Source organism: Grampus griseus (assembly GCF_964374135.1).
Source record: "Grampus griseus genome assembly, chromosome: 2".
Lineage (NCBI taxonomy): Eukaryota > Metazoa > Chordata > Mammalia > Artiodactyla > Delphinidae > Grampus > Grampus griseus.
In genome coordinates, this window is record NC_139018.1 from 1,174,378 (window position 1) to 1,187,982 (window position 13,605).

At 64.0% G+C, this 13,605-nt stretch overlaps 1 protein-coding gene across 1 annotated transcript; it reads left to right on the plus strand.

The window, feature by feature from the left end:
- Positions 1–1,260: 1,260 nt before the first annotated feature.
- On the plus strand, positions 1,261–12,466 carry TMEM179 (transmembrane protein 179; the record flags this gene model as incomplete). The annotated part of the gene is made up of 4 exons (XM_082648452.1): positions 1,261–1,565; positions 8,958–9,095; positions 10,803–10,881; positions 12,287–12,466. 4 exons carry the CDS (start codon positions 1,261–1,263, stop codon positions 12,464–12,466), a joined length of 702 nt encoding a protein of 233 aa, XP_082504578.1.
- Between the last annotated feature and the right edge of the window lie 1,139 nt (positions 12,467–13,605).

A 13,605-nucleotide genomic window follows, 5' to 3' on the forward strand; every position in this document is an offset into this window, starting at 1 on the left:
GACATACTGCCGAATGAAGGAATCAACCTGCAGAATGGTGTGTATCGTATGAAGCACTCGTGTAAATTGTGGGCGTTTATGTGCTTAGCAAAATGTCTAGAAAAGTAGAAGTCAGACTGTGAAGAGTGGTCACCCCAGTCATGTGGCCGGATGGGGGTGGGGAGGGCAAGAAGGAGACGTTGTCTTTTTATTTTATACATAACATCTATGTGGCTTGACTCTTAAAATGGGCATATATTACTTTGGCAATAAAACAAAAAGGTTTTTTCAGCGCTTGCAACAAAAAAGCCGATGTAATTTTAAACCAGTTGGCAGTGTCTTTTGGAAGGAGGCTCCCTCACTCTGGGAGTTGCACTAAATGTGGCTCAGTCTTAAAGGGAGCTAGAAGAGGCACTACTTCCACTGACTAACGCATCAGCACATTCCATCTCGGGAAGGGCTGTCTTAATGAGGTGCCTGGGGCATCCGTTATCTATCTTACAAATACCAACTCAGGGTTCTGCTTGTGTCAGGCAGTGAGAGATGTCCCTTCTGAGGGTGCTGTGCTGGAGAAGCACAGACAGCTAACAGAGCCACTCTGTCCTCTCGGCACCCATCTCTCCGTGGCGACCCCTGTGCCACTTCCTCGACCCCAGATCCTCCCCTCTCCGGCCCATTTCCCGTATACTTGGTGCACTCCAGGACCCCCGAAAAAGAGTCCTTCCAGTCCGGACTGAAAACCTCACTGCCACCCCTCATTATGGGCATCTTGAATCAGTCCCTGTGAATCGCTCTCTCCTAGCCTCCTTTCCTTAACGCCAGTGGGGCAACTGGGGACCTGGGAACCATCGTATGTGAGGCCCGCACAGGTATAGCTCCTGGTACCAGAGTCGGGTCTCGGTAAGCCGACATAGCAATCTTCCCATTCCCTCTCCTGGTTTCCATTCCGCTTCTGCATCGGTACACCCGTTCTCCAGCGTGGCCCACACCCACCCATTGTCCCCTCTGCCCCCTTTCCGCGCCGCGAGCCCGCCGGTAGCTGTCCGTGGTGCTGACCGCAGGCGCGGCCCGCGCTTGGCCGCTGCGCACGCGTCCCGGGCGGGGCGCGCAGGACCCCGCCGGCGCCGCCACTGCGCAGCCTCCCGCGCGGATCCGGCCTGGCTTGCGCGCGGCGCCGGGAGACTCCCGCGGCCTCGTCTCCCGGCCTGCGCCCCTCGTCCCGCGTCGCCAGCCAGCCCCGCGGCCTCCTCCGGCCGCTTCCTCGGCCCGCCTGGCCCCGCCATGGCGCTCAACAATTTCCTCTTCGCGCAGTGCGTCTGCTACTTCCTGGCCTTTCTCTTCAGCTTCGTGGTGGTGGTGCCGCTGTCCGAGAATGGCCACGACTTCCGCGGCCGCTGCCTGCTCTTCACCGAGGGCATGTGGCTGAGCGCCAACCTGACGGCGCAGGAGGGCGAGCGCTTCACCGTGCAGGAGTGGGGCCCGCCGGCCGCCTGCCGCTTCAGCCTGCTGGCCAGCCTCCTCTCGCTGTTGCTCGCCGCGGCGCACGCCTGGCGCACGCTCTTCTTCCTCTGCAAGGGACACGAGGGGTAAGTGGGGGCCTCGCAGCTGCCCTGCACCGACAGACGCAGCCCTTATCCCTGGCACGGCCCCCCTTCCGTGCCCACAGCGTCCCAGGCTCTCCCTGACAAGGAGGAGGGTGAGTCCCTGCGTCTCCCCATGGTCTCAGAGGCCCGAAAATATCAACCATCGGCCCTCACCACTTCCACGGAAACCGCCCTTTGTCTACACGCAGAACCGAGGGGCCATGGCGTTCTCCGTACCAGGACAGTGCTTCCCTCTCCAAGCGCGCATCACCACCCACACCCCGGGGTGCAAGTGTTGCATCGTCATCTCGGAACCGATTTGGGCCTCCCTCTCTGGCCCAGCGGGGCCCACGCCCGTCAGCACCGCGGAGAGCTCCCAGCCGGGTTTGGCCTGCTCCCAGCTCCGGGTGGAGGGGGGAGGGACCAGGCAGGCAGGGGGCCGACCCGGCTAACAGGGCATCCTCCCCCGTTCCCATCCTCCTGGGAAGGAAAGCCGGAGGGAAGCCCTCGAGGCCCACCGCTATGGCACACACCTTGGCTGGGGGATGGGGGAGAGGGAGCAGCAGGTGTGTGGGGCCCCGCTAGCCTCCGCCCCCCTCCCCCCCACCCCCCTGGGCTCCATTTTTCTCTTCACCTTGTCCTGTCCTGGCTCTGTTTTGTGAGAGAGTGGGATGTGGGTCCCTGGGCTGGGGTTCTCAGCCAGTAACACTCCCTGGGCCTCTACCCCTGTGGGACCCTGTGTGGCCCGCCCCACCCACGCCCAGGCTGCGGATCCCTGCGCCCTGGAGCGGCCAGGTCTCCTGCAGAGGCCCCGGGAGGCCGCTCCTGCCTGTTGCCTGCCCTCACATCTACGTGGGGAGTCCACGCCTTCTCCCAGACTCTGCCTCCACCCTCACCCCCATCCATCATCCGCTGGTAGTTTTTAGTGGCTTTTCACTTCTTCCGGGGAGCGGGGCTCTGAGGCTGTGAGTGGGCAGGGACTCCTGAGAGCTCTCAGCTTGGCTTTGGCGTGGAGAGAGGGGCTGGAGAGAGGAAGGGGGGCTGCAGGTTGAGGGGGAAAGGGACAGCTGAGGCTGGGGGGAGGGGGTGAAATCCCAGCAACCCATGTGTATGAGTTTCCAGGGGCTGCTGTAACAGAGCACCACAAACTGGGGCTTAAGACAATTTATTCTCTTACAGTTCTGGAGGCCAGAAGCCCCAAATTAAGGTGTTGTCAGGGTTGCTTCCCTCTGGGGGGTTAATATTTTCCAGGCCTCTTCCTAGCTCCTGGCGGCCGCTGCAACCCCTGATGTCCCTTGCTTAGGCCTGTGTCGCTCCAATCTCTGTCTCCCTCTCCACATGGCCTCTTCTCTCTTTCCTTCTTCTCATAAGGATGCCAGTCATTGGATTTGGGGCCCACCCTAAATCCAGGATGACCTCATCCTGAGATCTTTAGCTTAATGACACCCACAAGGACCCTGTTTCCAAATAAGTCACATTCACAGGTACTGGGGGTGCAGATGTGGGCATACGTTGTCAGGGGATGCAATTCAACCCAGTGCACGGAAGTTCTGCATTCGGGGTCTGCAGAAGCCATGTGTCAGCCCGGGGCGTCCTCCAGGTGCCGTGTGTGGGGTGGGAGCTCTTCCCAGGGTGAGCCCGGGCCAGTCCCGGGGGGGCGCCTGCCCTGCTTCTCCTTCCCTCCACCGCACGATGGCTGGTGTCCCGAGGAGGCTTTGCGACACATCTGCACCTGCGGTGCCAAGGCCACGTGGTGCCGGTCGGAGCCTCCAGTGCAGGTTGGGCCTGGAGAAGCATCTCTGATTACGAGACAGGGTCTGAGGCAGAGGAGGGGCGGTCAGCAGGCGGGGCAGGTTGAGGTCCCTTCAGTCTGGGAAGCTGAGGGCAGTGGGCACAGGCCAGGCGGGGGCCACGGCTTGGTCATCAGCTGACGCCCATGGTTCCAGCTTGTCCCTACAAGACAGGTGACCTCAAGGCATTCAGGGTCTACCTGGTGAGGACGCGTAAGCAGCTCTGTAGGTGGGGCCCAGCCCCCCGTGGCTCTGAGTGGTGGAAGATTTCAGAGGCACCACCAGGGGCTGGGAGCTAGGAGCCCAGAGCCTGCAAGGAAGGAATCCTGGTCACGCAGGACCGCCTGTTTCACACAAGTTGGGCAGCAAACCTAGGAGCCTAGGGACAGCTTCTGTCCTTTGTCATCTCATAGAAGGTGTCCGTCAGCTCTGTGAAACCATCCCCATCCCCATCTTAAAGACGGAAAACTGAGGCTTGGGAGTGTACATGCCTCCCGTGCCCTTTCACCGTGCCCGTCCCCTGAGGACAGAGGGGACCTGTGCTCCCATGGAGGCGGCCTGGCTGGAGGAACACTTAGGGTCCTCTGTCCCTTTGCATCAGTCCTAGGGGCTCATCTGTCCTGCCACCAACGGCCTCGACCATGGCAGCCAAGGCTGGGCCACCCTTCTCTTCTCCAGGGACATCTGTTGCAGAATGTCCTTCTCAGCCCTCAGGAATTCCGGCCCAAGGCCACAGGTTGTCCCGCTGCCTGTTCCCACCCTGTCCACCACACAAGCCAGTTGGTCAGCTGTGATGACATCTGTCACAAGTGTCATCCTTTCTTCTTAGTTCGGGTTGTAGGAGCAGGTCAAAGCTCTTGTGGATGTCCAGGCCATGGCTATGCACCTGAGGGGACCCTGGGCTGGCTGAACCCAAGGCGCACGCATACCTGTTCACCTCTGTGTGCTCAGGGCTGAGCACGGGGCATGGTGCCCAGGAGTCACCAGATTAGTGATTGTTGAGTGAATGACGGCAAGGTTCCTGCCCCTTGAGGTTTGCAGCTTCACAGCCACTCACGGGCCCGGATGCCTTTGCAGATTCACAGTCTGACCAAGGGTTCAGCCCTCTGGGCTCGCTGTGTCAGCCAGGTCTGGACCTGTGGGAAGGCTGGGTCTGCCTCGTCCAGCCACGGGCAGAACGGTCAGCTGAGGCAGCCAGTTCCGGCACAGTTGTTGGTCAAGCTGCATAGACCAAGCGAGCAGGTGCTGGGTGGGTAAAGGGACTCGGGACGGCCAGGAAGCCGGGAAGGGCAGGTGGAGAGAGCAGTGTGATGGACGATGGCTCTCAGGGGTGTTGATGGCCACCGGACATCCGGCCCATGAAGGACACCACTGCCCTCCTTAGACTTGGGTTCTTTTGTTTGTTTGTTTTTTTGCGGTACGCGGGCTTCTCACTGTTGTGGCCTCTCCCGCTGCGGAGCACAGGCTCTGGTCGCGCAGGCTCAGCGGCCATGGCTCACGGGCCCAGCCGCTCCGCGGCATGTGGGATCTTCCAGGACCAGGGCACCAACCCGTGTCCCCTGCATTGGCAGGTGGACTCTCAGCCACTGCACCATCAGGGAAGCCCTAGACTTGGGTTTTAGGGGGCCCTCCCTGTTTAGGGTTTAGTGTGCACCCTAATTCTCCTAAGAGTCCAACCTCAGACCGAGACCCAGGGTGGAACCCTACGCTTTGATCTGTGTGAGGGGCTCACGGCTGGGTCTCGAGCTCGTGGTCAGACGCAGTGTCCGTGATGCCAGCTCCCTCCTCGTGCAGTGTGTCTCTGTGCAAATTGGGGACCCCTGATGGCTGGTGCCCAGGGATGTGAAGGGTAGGGGGTCGGGGCAGCTTTTTGTACAGGGGGTGTCATCCCGGTTGCTGGCTGGGGGAAGCAGTGAGTGGATCAGTGGCCCCTGTGGCTTCCGGGGTCACTGCTGTTTCGGGCCCCTGGCTGAGCTGAGGGTGAGTCGGGCCTGGGGGCCGGGCAGCTTTGCCGGTCCACGTTGCAGTGGTTTGTGACTGACGGCTGGGGAGCGCTGGGTTCAAACGGCCCATCTGCCTGCCCACACGTGTCCCTCAGCCTGCAGGTCGCTCCCAGGGCTTCCCAGGATAGCTGTCGCCATGGAGATGGCGCGTCCAGGTGGGGCACCCTGACAGGCAGCGGGAGAAAGATGAAGTTAACCCTGTGAGTGCTGGGCTCCCGTTCCTGACCGCTGCCCCGGCCTGTCGTTGGGAGGAGGGGATGGGAGTCGTGTTGTGAACGCTGGGGGGCCGGGGCCAAGGGAGGCTCTCACACACCCGATTCTTCAGAAATCTGTAAAGCCAGAGCACATGCCAAGGAAATGACCAGAAGCCGAGGGGAAGGGTAAGAGGAGGCTGCTGGCTGGCAGGACCCCAGCACGGGCCCTTCCCTGTCTCGTGGGATGGAGACCCCAAAACTGTGCCCATTTAATAGGGATGCGGCCGGAGTGTCGGTGGTTTGTGGCTCTCAGAGACTGTGCTGTAAATAGCCCTGAGAGGTGGGAAGGGGCAGCTCTCTGACGGGTCGGCTGTGTCTCAGGCCTGCTGTGCCAGGGGTCCCACGAGGGCACTGCTGTGCACACGGGGTGAGCGGCCCTCCTGGGCCTCTTGGGGCCCCCCAGCGAGGAGGAGCAGGGTTTGACGCCGGCTGGTCGCCCGCTGGCCTGCCCTCTGCACCCTGGCCGTCCCTCCTCCCACAAGCCCCGCTGCGGACAGGCTTCCTGGGGGGACGGCAGAGGGCTGTCAGCGGGCAGAGGGCACCTAGGGAACCGGCCGTCCCAGGGGGCTGGACTTCTGTGCCGAGAGCGGCCTGCTCCTCTGCTCTGCCTGTGGCGGCTCCTCCCTGGGACCGCCATGTTCTCCTTGGCTGGAGCCGAGTTCCATCCAAGATGGAGACGCCAGGGGCGTAGGCTCTGCGTAACTTCTGCTTTCCTCGGAGCACCAGCTCCTGGGAAGGGGGGCTCCAGTGGGCTGGGCCTTCCCCAACCCCCCAGCCCCACCCAGCCCCACGCTGCCCCACGGGGGGCACAGCTGGCCGTGAGCCCGTCTCCAAATCTGGTTCCCAAGGGCGACTCCGCAGCTTCTCCATCCCTGCTTCCCGCACCCCATCTTCTGGGGCAACACAGGCCCCAGCCCGAGGGCTCCAGCTGTGCCCCTGGCTTGGGGGTCAGAGGGCGGTGAGCCCGACCCGGCCTGGATGATGGGCTGAGGTCTGTCCTGGGGGGATGAGAGCTCAAGAGTCGCCCCGCAGCTACGTGCCCTTCACCCACATAAGCTCCCTCAGTTCCCACCGTAATCCGATGTGACAGAGCAGAAATTGAGGCCCCCAGAGTGCCTTGCAGAGTGAAGGTCGCACAGCTGGCCAAAGGCAGGCGGGCTTGACACCGCCTCCGCTCGGTGACAGCGTCGGAGGGGGATGGGCCATAACGTACCTCTCTTCATAACTATAGGCCCCTGGCCCCTAATTCGAGCTCTCAGGGCCAGATGGATTTTGCCATTCAGAATTGTGTCCATCAGGGTCCCAGGTGGAGACTGATGACCGCCCAAGTGAGGAAAACCTGAGGACTAAGGTGTGGGCCAGGTGTGGGGCCCTGTCGCCATGCCCGGCCGAGGGGCTGGGCAGGGTTCCGTGGATGAGGCCGCCCAGAGGGACAACCTTTGGTGGAGGGACGCCGCCAGCCTGAGGCTGCCCCCAGGAGGGACCTGGTGATGAACACCCCCCACCCCCACTGTCACGTCCCCCCGGGACCCCATTGGCTGGATGCAACCAGGAGCCAGGGAGAGGGCAGCGCCCTCCGTTCAGCCCCCCAGGCGGAGGATGGACGGGCCGGGATCTGAAGAGCAGCTGCACACGATGGTCCAGTTCGGGCAGGGATTGTGGTGCCGCCCTCACGGGGTGAGACACAGCAGGGCGTGGGCGGCTTGAAGCTCAAGCACAGTGAACACACAACCGACACTGAGCTGGGCGAGGACCGCGGACGCCCGGTGAGTGCAGGCGCGCTTGCGCCGCCTGGACCAGCCTTTGGAGAATCGCGGATGGGGGGCTGTGGCAGCTTCCTGCGCACGGCTCTCACCTTCGTCCCGTTGGCCTGGATCCTGGGTGTGGAGGCCCCACGTGTATGCGGGGGTGCGAGTGCAAACATGGGGCCAGACCCGCTGTCCCTGCCCTTTCAGGGGTGACTGTTGGGGTTTCAGGAACGCGCTCGCCCCTCCCCTGACGCTGCTGTCGGGGTGGCTCAAGCCCTCCAGCCTTGGCACTCGGCGGGGCGGCCCTGGATGGGGCCTGTCGACAGCAGCCCTGAGGGATCTTTCCCTGGGGATGCGGACGGTCCCGGCTGTGACAAAGCAGCCCGGTCATTCGTGCTGTGAGTCGGGCACTGGTGACCTCGGTTTACCATCTGCCCGTTTTTCTGAGGCAGCTCCTGGGCCGGGACTGCGGCGTCCATGCTGCGCTGTCCTCGGGGCCCAGCACAGGGTGGGTGGAGGCCCAGAGAGCATCGGCGGGTGGATAAACGGAAGAAAGAAACAACAGGCGCAGGAGCGGCGCGTCCATCGCCGCTCAACCTCGGCCGAGTCACCGCGTCCGGTGACGACAACTTTGATGTTTTCTTGGCTGAAACCCCAGCTGCCACCTCGTTTAGTGAATGTTCCCCGTGGAGCCAGATTTGGTCGGTCATTTCCCTCAGATTCAATGTACGGCAAGCACTGTCCACATCAGACCTGCAGCAGGTTAGATGCTGTCCCACGTGGGGGCGTTCCCTCTGCCCACCCCGCCCCTGCCGTGGGGCAGCCCTGCGCCCCCTGCCCCCTGCAGCATCAGCTCGGCCGACCGCTCTCCTGCAGGACTCTGGATCTCCAGGGGGTGTTTTGGAGATGGTGGGACGGTGGATGCTTGTGGGCCGGCAGGAGAGTCTGGTGGGCGGGTGTTCCCACCACGTCCCTCCCCCCACCCGCCGTGCCATCGGAGGGCAAACGTCGGCGCCCTCTGAAAGCACCCCAGTGGGGGCCGCGCTCCTGTGGACCCTGGAGAGGCCCTGACCCATGGGGCGTTGCAGCCTGGCCCTGAGCGAGCTCTGCCCTCTCGGCCCTGCCTCCTGGGTCCCCCAGGTGCCCGCTCTGGTCACCCCTTGGCCTTTCAGGTCTCAGTGGAGAAATCAGAGCAGGGTCACAGACCCCCAGGCAGGTGCAGGCCAGCCGCATTGATGACTGTGTGGGTAAATGGCCTTGGTGGGTACCCGCGAGGGTGATCCACCTTGACCTTTTCAGCATGGGTGCTGGTTCCGATGCTTCGGAACCAGGCGGCCTTGGGTTTGAATGGTGGCCGTGACTCTGCTATAAGACGGTCCCCCGTCCCGGGCTTTGGGAGGACGGGCTGGGCAGCTCTGGCCGGCGCGTGGGCCGGTGGGGTGAGGAAAGCTGCCGGAGGGGCAGCGACCTCTGTCATCGGGGGCCCAACCCCAGCTGGGAACCCGCGGGTCGGGGGCTGCCTTCCTGCTGCCGCCTGGCCCGCAGGGGTGCTGTGGAGACGGGGGTGGCGCGGTGACCGCCCCTCCCACCCTCGCTGCAGCTCCTTCCTCCACGCCTTCCTGAACCTGCTGGTCAGCGCCTTCGTGGTCTGCCTGGTCTTCATCGCCAGCACCATCGTGAGCGTGGGCTTCAGCATGTGGTGTGATGCTGTCACTGAGAAGGGCACCGTGCCCCACAGGTGCGCCCTGGGCCCCGCCCGCCTGTCCTAGGATGATGGCTTCCTGCACGAACCCCACCCTGAGCCCGCAGCTTTGCTCATCCCGCCTGATCCCCGCCCTGTGCACACCTGGCCACCCCTGCCCTGGGGCCCATGCCCCCTCCCCAGTTCAGGGAGCCCACAGCAGCTTCACACAATAGCAGGGGCCCCACAGACCCTGGGGGTGGATCAGGGTATGGTGGGGGATGGAGGCCTAGGAGGTCGGAGGTTCTGGCTTCCCCGTCATTGCTGACACGCGGTTGGGTGACGGGACCCCCTAGGGTGGGCTCCAGGTCCCGGAAGGCCCTGGAGAGCCGGCCCTGTGCTGCCGTTGGGCCCAGGGGTGGTAATGAGGAGGGTGTGGAGTGTAAGGATGGAGGGGGTGGGGACGGTGAGGGACGGGAGTGGAAGTTTCTGGTCGGAGGGCGTCGGGGACAGAGGCCTTCGGGGCTGGGACGGATACTGTGGGCCCTGAGCCAGGGGCCATCTCTGGCTTGGGGGCGGCCCAAGGTGGAGCATGGTGACTGCCTGACCCCCAGCAAAGGGCTGCCCACTGCCCAGCCCTAAGGGGCATCATCCAGTGCCCCAGGCCATTCCCCTGGAAAGGCAGGGACCCAGGGTTACCTCTTCCAGAGACTCCAGATTCCTTGAGAAAAATCAGATCTGGAACCTTAGAGTATAGAATGGACGGAAGATCCGAAGTGGGCGGGGGCCGGGCGCATCTACCTGCTTATCCTGCACCTTTAACTTGGGGGCCCCGGGGCGCCTCTGTAGCAGCTTGGGGCACACAGCAGAGGAAAGTTCAGGCACCCTGGGTGGGTGGCTCTTTTGCGGTCCACACCAGGGCAGCCCCCTGTGGGCTGGGGTCTTGCCCATGCTGAGCTGTGCCCTGGCTGATGGGCCCCCGGCCACCTGCTTTCTCGCCCCGCCCCCCCTCGACCCCCCAGAGCCATCGGAGCATGGGCAGGCCCCTGGGTATGGCCTTGGGCTTCTCTAGAAAGAGTCTCTTTACCCTCACAAACTCCATTTCCAGCCCTTAAACCCCATCCTCCAGGCCTTTCCAGGGCCTGCCTGGACCTCTGGGCCTCCCTCTTCCAGGCCTCACGCTCCCGGTAACGTGTCCTGACATCTCGGGATGCTACGGGCCCCTGAGCCCAGGCCTCATTCACTCCAGGCTTCTGAGGCTGGCCTGGCCCAGCCTGTCTACACACAAGGAGCTTGTGCAGGTCCCCAGCACGCTGTAGTTTGCCCTGCTGTTCCCCGCTGTTGCACTGGCCCGTGCCGCCAGCCCCAGGAGGTGAAGCGTGAGCAGGTCAGGTGGGCGGGGCTGCCCCCATGGACGCCCACGGCGCTTCAGCCGGGCTACTGTGTGGCTCAGTCCGGGGACCAAGGGGCTAGAAGCAGCAGCCCTGCGCCCCTGCTTCTGAGGCCCCTGGCTCTGCAGTGCTGTGGAGCTGCGGGGGCCAAGGCTGGAGTCTCCAGGAGAGTGACAGGCAGCGCTGGTGGCCCCCACTGTCCAGCGCCAGATGGGGGCCGGGTGGGCAGGTTCCCTGCCCCACAGGTGGGGCCCCACCCCACCTGTCTGCCCCACCTTGGGGGCAGCCCCTCGCCGTTCGGGGGTGATGCTCTGCTCCCCCCCATGCTTGGTCCCCCAGCAGTCCCCATCCACCCTGCGTCTTGTCATTTTAGCTGCGAAGAGCTCCAGGACATCGATTTGGAACTGAACGTGGACAACTCCGCCTTCTATGATCAGTTCGCGATGGCCCAGGTGGGTGGAGCTGCCTGGGCAGAAGGGAGGCGTGCATCGCCAGGCAGGGGGCCATTCACTGCTAACATTCACCGAGTGCACAGCCCATCCCCTCACCCCAGCCGGGCAGGAAACACACTCGTAGCTAAGGACGGTGCCAGGCAGAGGAGATAGAGCTGGGTGAGCACTGGGCTGGGGGAGCAGTCGGGAAGGCTTCCCGGCGGTCGGCAGGATCTTGGAGACTGAGAGGATGTTTGCAGGGGGTGGGCAGGGGTGGGCTGTGGGGCGTCCTAGGAGGAGGGAACAGCTAGCTTCTGAGCTAAGTGCAGAAGCGGGGAGGCCTGGGGAGTGAGGGGGTGGCCCTGTGCCGGGTGGCGCTGGGAAGGGAGCCGGGCGTCATCCTGGGTCTGCAGTGCCGGGCCCGGGAGTCTGGATTCTGGTCCTGGCACCAGGTGGGCCCTCAGATAGATGCTTGAGGGCTCACAGTGGGTCCTCAGAGAGGGATGCCGAGGCAGTGTCTGAGGAAGGGGGTCCCGGGAGGGGGTCCGCCCCTGCATTTGGAGGAGCCCCCAGCCACTGTCAGGGAGACCCTTCTCCTCCAACCCTGCCCTTGTACCAGCTTCGTCCCCTACCCTCCAGGAGACCACGGGGCAACTCTGGGGGCCCTGTCTGCTGGAACACAGGCATGTCGGGACATGTGGTCAGAGAGGGCCTGTCCCTCAAAATCTGCTGCTGACCCTGACGATGACCCTGATGGCAGGGATGACGGGGCCCCCCGGGCAGGGGGCGGGTCCTTTCAGCACGGGGCAGGACTCACCAGCCTGCAGTCCACCTCTGGGCCCGCGTTGGCCAGTGGCTGGTCTGAGGCCTCTTTCTATGGTGAGGAGCCCTGTGGAGGGCGCTGGACGTCGTGTGGGTCCAGCTGAGATGAGCTGAGCCTGCCAGAGACACCTTCACGCAAATGTAGTGGGAGATGCTCCCGCCTGAATTTATGGAATTTATGCCGATCAGCTCAGGAAGGTACAGGCTAAGTCTGCTGACAGACACCCTCAACTGAGCCAGTTTAATTGCAGCTCGAGGCGGTTCTGATTAAACTGTTTCCCCTTCAACTGTTTGGAAACAGCAGATAAAGGTCAATTTCTTCCGGCGACTGGAACAGGCTCCATTACGGATGGAACGAGCTCCCTTGGAGCCGCGCGGCCCCAGCTCCTCGCGGGCCCTGTCGGGGTGCAAGCGTGGGCAGTTCCCAAAGCGTTTGCACAGCTTGGGGGCCGGGAGGGCCGCCAGATGCCGGGGCTGACGTCCCCGTCCTGTCCTGTCCCCGCAGCACCTCGTTCCTTCCCCAGCGGGTCCGTCCTTTTCCCGGGGGTGGGTGGTGGCCACTGGGTCTGGCTGGCCCCCTCACCCCGCCCTCTGCCCCCCACAGTTCGGCCTCTGGGCCTCGTGGCTGGCCTGGTTGGCCATCACCATCCTGGCCTTCCTGAAAGTCTACCACAACTACCGCCAGGAGGACCTGCTGGACAAGCTGGTCCACGAGAAGGAGCTGCTGCTGGCCAGGCCGGCCCCCCACGCCTCCTTCCAAGGCGAGAAGAGCGCCGTCATCTAGGCCTGGCCCCAGACGCCCCGTCCAGGGCACATGGCCTGCCCTGGGGCCGCGGCCGGGGCTCTGCCCGGCCCCCCGCGACTTGCATGCCTCCCCTTGGCACTGCGTGTACTGAGCGACCCCCTCACCAGGTGCCCCGTTCCCAGCCTGAGCCGCGTGTGGACAAGAATCCCACCATCTGCGAGATAGAGGCGAGTGTGGGACGGAGCTGCCCTCTGGCCCCGGTGGTCCCCACCCAGGGCTGAGTCCACTCGGCTGCGGCTCCAGAGCCCCGGGGTCCAGACTCAGCTCAAGAAGCACAGGGACGGGGGGCTGGGCCTGGGGTCAGGTGGTGGCTTCGCGGGCGTCCTGGGGACTTGCCTGGGGAGGCCGGGGGGGCCCCCGTGTGGGATGGGCCTGGGCTTGGGGTCGGAGACATGGACTCCAGATGTGGAGACGCCATTTCGCAGGGGAGCGGGGGCCAGGTGCCACTGTGGGTGTCTGTGTGCCTGTGAGGCACGTGAGGGTGTGCGTGTGTGTGGGCACATGGGCCTGCATGGCGAGGCGTGAGCGTGTGTGAATGTGGGTGTGAGTGTGCAGGTGAGCGTGCCCATACACAGGTGTGTGGGAGTGTGCAGGTATGGGTGGAGACCAGAGCGGGCAGCTGTCTGCAACCCCGTCCCCGGGTGCCCCCAGGGCCCCTTGCACCCCAGAGGAGGGGGCTGCCTTCCCAACTCAGGAGGCCTCGAGGGCAGGGTCCTGCCCCCTCGGCAGCAGGTGGAGGAGCTGGGAGGGGAACCGGGACCCTGGGGCTCGGTGACAAGCCACCAGGGGGCTGCTTGGCTGTGGCCCTCCCTCCTCTCGGGGCTCCCCGGCTTCCGCATCCTGTCCTCCGTGTCCTGTCCGGGATTGGGGTGCCCGAGGTGTAAGCATGCCCCGCCCCTCCCCTGAGCTTAGTAAATAGTTTCCTGGTCCAGCCCGCATGCCAGTTTGCCCCCCACCCTCCAGGGGAAGGTGAGCCCCCCGCTCCCCATGTCCATGGCTCTCACCACCAGTGGATGGTTCAGTCTCCCAAAAAGCGGGGCAACGGGGCATCCAGAGGCCACGGATCTGTGCCTGGGTCAAGGTGCCAGGTGTGGCGGGCAGCCCGGGCCCGGGAGGCG